At 46.7% G+C, this 6434-nt stretch overlaps 1 protein-coding gene across 2 annotated transcripts; it reads right to left on the bottom strand.

The window, feature by feature from the left end:
* Nucleotides 1-1785: 1785 nt before the first annotated feature.
* On the bottom strand, nt 1786-6412 carry atp23 (ATP23 metallopeptidase and ATP synthase assembly factor homolog). Of its 2 annotated transcripts, XR_002872730.1 has the most exons (7): nt 6224-6412; nt 6063-6108; nt 4335-4416; nt 4115-4252; nt 3956-4039; nt 1875-2473; nt 1786-1808 (listed from the first exon to the last, which is right to left on the bottom strand). XR_002872730.1 is itself a non-coding variant. In XM_004082848.4 (6 exons), exons 1-6 carry the CDS (start codon nt 6369-6371, stop codon nt 2270-2272), a joined length of 702 nt encoding a protein of 233 aa, XP_004082896.1. In that variant the 5' UTR covers nt 6372-6407; the 3' UTR covers nt 1786-2269. The 2 variants fall into 2 exon arrangements, 1 of the variants encoding a protein (XP_004082896.1); XM_004082848.4 differs by having other exon boundaries at nt 1786-2473; nt 6224-6407.
* Nucleotides 6413-6434: the final 22 nt, after the last annotated feature.

The raw sequence follows: 6434 nt of genomic DNA, 5'->3' as shown, positions 1-6434 counted from the left end.
AGTTTCTAAGGACTGAGCGGCATTTCCGCTCTGAAAAGCTCACACACACTGTGTGCTCTGCTCTGTCCTCGCGAGTCCGGCAGCCGCTAACCCAGAGTGGCGGCTCGGCTCGCAGTCCGAATTCTCACACATAACAAAACGCACACGTAACAAAGCACCCTCCCCTCAAACACATTAATAAATCCAGCTGCTCTGCTCAGAGAGGTTCACTCGGTCCACTGGCACCGGAGCCCGAACGCAGAGCTCGGATGCCGGGTCCAGACGTCAGTGAGCACGCACCCCCCCCGCATCTCCCTCGTGAGGGGGGAAAGAGAGGGGAGAGCCAGCGGGGCGAGAGCGGAGCGGCGCTTTACGCGGGGCGTCCGCAGAGCCGCTGGTCGGTCCCGTATGAGCTCACAAGCTTTCTCTCAGCGAAACACCGTCTATGCATGACGTAACCCAGAGCAACAGTGACACACGATCGGAATGACTGTTTACATGCTCCACGATCGGATAAACGATCGGTATAACCCAGCTATCTCGATCGGAAAGAAATTTTGATCCGAACGAGTCTGACCGGGGCAAAGTATTCTGATCGGCGTGTTTACATGACGCATTTTCTTTCCGATTGCTGCAAATACGAAACACGACTCGTCTTGTTTGGGGTGAAGTCCTCCCGCCGTGTTCACCATCCATTCGGCTCTCACCGACACATCTACTGGAAAGCTATGAAAGCTTATATTAGTACTGTTGTACTTTGACAAATTCGCACACGGGTATACACAACAATGTTGTGATGTCTTTGTCACGCGTTGAAACACCAAACGCCTTTCTTTTACCCGAAATCCGCTCCTATTTACTCAAAACTAGCAACTCAACAAAACTCCCCACAACAATAACACGACCAACAGGAAGTTGTCGGCCTCACACTCGAAACACGGAAGTTAACCGGAAGTTCTGTCGTGCACGTAGGCTATTGTCTCTAGTTCATTCCTGCTGCCCCCCGAAGGAGTGGTTTGTCCTGCCTCCCTGTGTCAGGTAGTTCGTCCCACTCTTACATGACGGAGGCGGGACTCTGGACGTGACGGAGGCGGGACTCTGGACGTGACGGAGGCGGGACTCGGACGTGACGGAGGCGGGACTCTGGACGTGACGGAGGCGGGACTCGGACGTGACGGAGGCGGGACTCTGGACGTGACTGAGGCGGGACTCGGACGTGATGGAGGCGGGACTCTGGACGTGACGGAGGCGGGACTCGGACGTGACGGAGGCGGGACTCGGACGTGACGGAGGCGGGACTCTGGACGTGACGGAGGCGGGACTCTGGACGTGACGGAGGCGGGACTCTGGACGTGATGGAGGCGGGACTCGGACGTGACGGAGGCGGGACTCCGACGTGACGGAGGCGGGACTCGGACGTGACGGAGGCAATGTAAACATTCCTTTGAATGATGGGTGTTTTATTTCCTTGTGTGGGTGCAGAGCAGACGCACCGCTGTCGGATCGGTGGAAATCCGCCTTAAGACTACGTTCACACCAGCCTCTCCAGCGCACGTTCAAGTGACCTCTTCCAGAGTTAAGTCCATGTAAACATGCTTATATGGGTGTTTTGGGTTAGGCAAAAATGATGAGATTCGCAGCAAACTGCTTCCAACTGTGAGGACATGAACTAGATCCCACGTCCAGCGTGAATGCCGTATGCTAAAAGCGTGCTGAACGCGGGCGCTTGAATGCGCCTCACATGAGTTTAAGTAGCACAACATGGACTCTAAAGAACTTAAGAACAAAACAATTAAACACAAGAAGTTCAAATGAAACTTTAATCAAACCTGCGCCTGCCATCGGCAGAAACAGTTCTGAATATGTGAAACGTGGAGGTCGTCCAGAAAAACCACTGCAGGAAAAACAAACATCCATGTTTGTCACAGCTGCACTTTTCCTGACAATATGATCAACAAAAACAAACCAGAATCCTTTTATTTTAATAAATCACCTAAAAAAGTCACGCCTCATTTCATGATTCACTTCAAGGGCAACTTCAACCCCAACTTCCCTTCATCAGCAAACAACCAATGAAATGACAGAAAATGAAATCTTCTGCGGCTTCTGCTTCTAGTCACTGTCCCGCAGACAAATCATGTCCCTGAACATCCCTTCAGGGAAATGATGGGTTCAGCTCTGTCCGGTCTTTGCTGCTGCTGCTGTGGAAGCACGCCTCAACGGCCAGCTGGTCGTCTTCCTCGCCAGCAGCATCAGCAGCCTTCCAACCCAAATCTTCACACAGCGGACACTAAAGGTTTGCGTAATAGCGATCCCTGTTAGCATAATCTCTGTGAGCAAACTTGGCGTCCTTTTTACTGTGCGGGATCCGTCCGAAGGGGGCGTGGTCATTGAAACACGAGTCGAAGACGGAATCCACCAACTTCTCCGCCTCTTCCCGGGTGATCTTCCTCACAGCCAAGATGGAGCGCAGCGCGCGACCTCGAACGCACTCCTGTTGAAACAGGAAACCGTTGACTCAAAGCTGCACGCCAAACACCACATTTCACAGGATTTTAAAAATGATTCTTTTACTGTTATACATTCAAACTTCAGGGCTGAATTTATTTCCAATGACATAAAAATATTTTTTTTACTATTTTTACCCTTAAAGGTGATGCTAAATTAAATAGTCATGGATTAAATGGTATGTTGTGAATTAGCGATAAATGGTGTTGAGATGCAAACCCTAAAAGTTGGAAGAAGAAAACACAAGTTCACTCTGATTCATTTACTTAGGAACATTTCTGATCCACAGAAAAACTGTGCCTCGATTATTTTGCCCAATTCTTCTTCAATTCTTAGAATATGACAGTTCCTGTAGTCAATGTGAAGTTCAGATTTGCCCCCAGAGCTTCTTCTGGGAAAACTGTTAGCCTGCTGGAAAAACAAAAAAGCAGGAACTGCAACAAATTGTGACATAGAAGTCTGGTGTAGAGGATTTTTGTTTCCTTTAAATATCCAGAAATTATTCCCGTCTTTCCAGGGCTCTGTATGGTGGCCGAGAGGTGCAACACACATTTATATTTAAGATACAACAACAACAACTCCAAGTGCAAAAGTAAAGTCCAATTGGCTACGTTCACACTGCAGGCTGAAACGACCCAATTCCAATTTCTTTGCCCCCATGCGACCTGTATCTGATCTTTTCATGACAGTATGAACGACACGTATCCGATCTTTTCAAATGCGACCTCCGTCTGAACGGCCAGGCCACATGAATCCGACCCGTACATCATCAATACGCTACAAACGTCATGATTCTGCGTGGAAGTAGGCGGGAACGAGAACATAAACATCAACCATGGCGGACGATGCTGCTGAGACCAGTCAGTGGAAGGGAAGCGAGGTCACCCATTGGATTCATATTTGGGGTGACAGCTCTATTCAGGCCAAACTCCAGGGCTCTTATCACAACCGGGCGGTGTTTGTAAAGATTTCCAGCAAAATGGCCGAGCGTGGTGTTGAACCTTTCCCGTGATGACTTTTCTCCCTTTCCGACCGTGGTCAGAAGCGCGGGGGACCGAAGGCGGATCCTCCTCCAGGGTTCACTTCCCTGTTTAGACCCTCAGATTCTCCAGAGCGGGTTAATAAAGAGTCCATAGCATTTATTCTGGGGGAAACCTTCTTTTATTACCGTTCTCCTTCCTCCGTAACACACAACAGAAATGCGCCCCCAACACATTTCCGCTGCCCCCTCTCACTCCCTCCAGCGCTGCACGCGCTCTCTCCTCTCTCTTACACACACGCGCCCGCGGCCCCAGCACATACACATCCCCTTTCCACAACCGTGGGTACAGACGATCCCGGCTCCATTGCCTTCTTAAAATGAGAAGATTATTATTGTGCTGCTCCTTTGTGATAATAAATGTAATAATGCAAAAAGAGCAGATACATAAATATTCTTTACAAAGTGCAACATGAAGCCCTGAAGTACCTGTTGATGCTGCTTTAACCCAAAGTTTAACCTGAAAACTTCACTAACGAAGGAGCAGTCTCCACTGAGGTTAGCCGCTCGGATCTAAAGACAAAAAAAATAGAAGATTTTATGAATGTTCAATAAGTTCAACGTGATTACAATTTACAAAAAGGTTACCTCCGAACAGGCCAGATGTCTGTAGTTGTTGAACCAGTCCACGTGCGCCCGGCAGTGGTCAAAGGCGTGAATGAGCTCGTGTGCGACCACTCGGTTCATGTGTGACTGCTGATGGATGTTGTTCTGGCACAAAACAATCTGGAGAAGCAGAATTCCCGCTGAAGGTTGGATTTACCGGCACAGTGAGCGCCATAACCACCGGGGTCTACAGCCACTATACCTGAGAGGACGCCGCATCAAAGCCACCGCTAACCGTACCGTCGCAGTCCTCGCAGGAGAAATGCCGCTCTTTCAACACTTCACTGCAAACAGTAAGACGTCTATTCATTTCTGATAACACTGCTTTAAAAAGGATTGAAATAAATAAACCCGGATGCCGGCTACAGGTCTTTGATTACTGACAAAGTTTTGTTTACCACCATTACAAACAAACAAACAAAATAATAGAAAAACGTAAATACAAGCAGCAAAACGCACTAATAGTTTAACGCCAAAGATGTCGACAGCAACACCTAAATAACACGCTCCTCGAACTACCATAACTCTTCAACCGTTTATGCGATTGTTGCAACTCCAACAAATTCCAAAAACCTTGCATATCGGCAAAAAGCTGCTTACTCCAAAACCGTTGATTTGTGTTAATTTTGTAAACAATTCACTATTATTACTGTTGCATATCAGTGAAAAGCTGCTTTTCTCCACTTCAGAATCCACCGGGAATATGGTATTTGCGTAAACGGTTGTAGAGTTATGGGAGTGGAGACAATGTCAACACTAGCACTGGTTCTTTTTTTCCTAATCCTCCGTTTAGAGGGAGTGTTTATCTCCATTGTAACTGGTTACTCAGCATGAGAATTACAGCAAATACCCATGATGCAGTCTGTCACTTATTGGCCATAGTGTCAATACAATTAGGACAACCTGGTATTTTTGGAAAAATCTAGATAGAACTGGAAACTGCTCTGATATTACGATCAAATCCAAAAGGATTTTATGAAATAATGTTGCAAATTATGAAGTCTGAAATCAGCAAGTTTGAAGTCCAGTTCAATCAACTTTTGATGTTTTGTGAAAGTCTTCCCGGGGCATTTTATTCACGATTATTCCGCTTTTAGCCAAAGATGATATACCAGTGTCTTTTTCTAGACATAGTTTTTGCAGAGCGGCTGTAGCTTATTAGAAATTCACCTCTGAGTTGTGAGCGGGACCGGAGTAAGCCTCCCCTCATTTCCCATCATCCTTTTGTTTACACACTCTCCCGCTAGCTTACAGCCCCTCACACCCCCAAGCTAACATAACCAGTGCAAAAGAAATGGTGAAAAATATTGGAGCTATCCAGACATACAGTTTAGGTCCAGATTCCAGCTCAGACCAGGAAAACAAAGACGGGTAAGGCTGCACGATATGACTTTAATTATACTCCCAATCACTGAACATCTACGGTAAAAGAGCTCCATCCGACTGGTGAACAGCGTGAAGGCGTCTACCTGATTGGTCAAATGCATACATGGATTTATTTGATTCATTAAATGCTTCAAGCTAAAATAAGATTGTTTCAGCACATTTAAGGTAAACATTTATTGCAATTGTTGCCGTCTTTTGCAATTAACTGTGCAGGCCTAATCATGGATCTATTTGTCTGCGAGTGGATGCATCAGAATAGAGCGGAGCAGGAAGCTGGTGGCCCAGTAATTGCCCCTACTTCACAGCTAAGCTTTTTCAAACTGCATTTTTTCATCTGCCCCTGATTCACAACGATTTGGATAATGAAATACCCAGAAATGCCATTTTCAAGCTTAAATTTTCTACAAATATCTGACCTTCATCGTGAGAAAAATGCTCCAAAAACATGTTAAAGTTAAAAACACCAAAAATACGATTTTCATTGGAGTGCAAGGAATGTTTGCTGTAAACGCCAGACAAAACGCGCTGAAGCTTTAAAACTCACCAGCCGGAGCTCTTCATGGCCGTCAGGAGCAGTTTGGCGTAAGGACCTGTCAGAAACAGACAGACATCGCTCAACTTCAAAAGAAGCAAACCTCCGCGAGCCTTTCGCTCAAACTGGAGCAAACCATTCTGATCGAACCACGACCCGAACCCAGCACTCACTAGTTTCCATTGCGACGTGTAACATGAATTGACACTTGTGGTTAAATGCAAGCAGGCTGTCTTTGAGCAACGTTTTGCTGTGTTTTCCTTCATTTCTCTCCGGGAATAGATCGTATCCAAACTCCTCTTTTTGCTTAGTTTGGTCCATGATGTTTCATTAGCGCAGTCTGGGCATAAATCGTGTCTGAACTAGCTAGCAACAGAGGTCATT

The sequence above is a fragment of the Oryzias latipes genome, chromosome 23, assembly GCF_002234675.1.
Source record: "Oryzias latipes chromosome 23, ASM223467v1".
NCBI lineage: Eukaryota > Metazoa > Chordata > Actinopteri > Beloniformes > Adrianichthyidae > Oryzias > Oryzias latipes.
The sequence above is the reverse complement of the archived record's forward strand: the minus strand, read 5'-3'. Positions and strand labels throughout refer to the sequence as shown.

Excerpts from the sequence above, each read along its gene's own strand:
- atp23 (XM_004082848.4), bottom strand. The coding sequence starts at position 6,371 with ATGGACCAAACTAAGCAAAAAGAGGAGTTTGGATACGATCTATTCCCG. Across the intron at positions 4,253-4,334 it reads TTGATGCGGCGTCCTCTCAG|ATTGTTTTGTGCCAGAACAA; the intron begins GTATAGTGGCTG and ends CTGCTTCTCCAG. Across the intron at positions 4,040-4,114 it reads GACATCTGGCCTGTTCGGAG|ATCCGAGCGGCTAACCTCAG; the intron begins GTAACCTTTTTG and ends TTTTGTCTTTAG.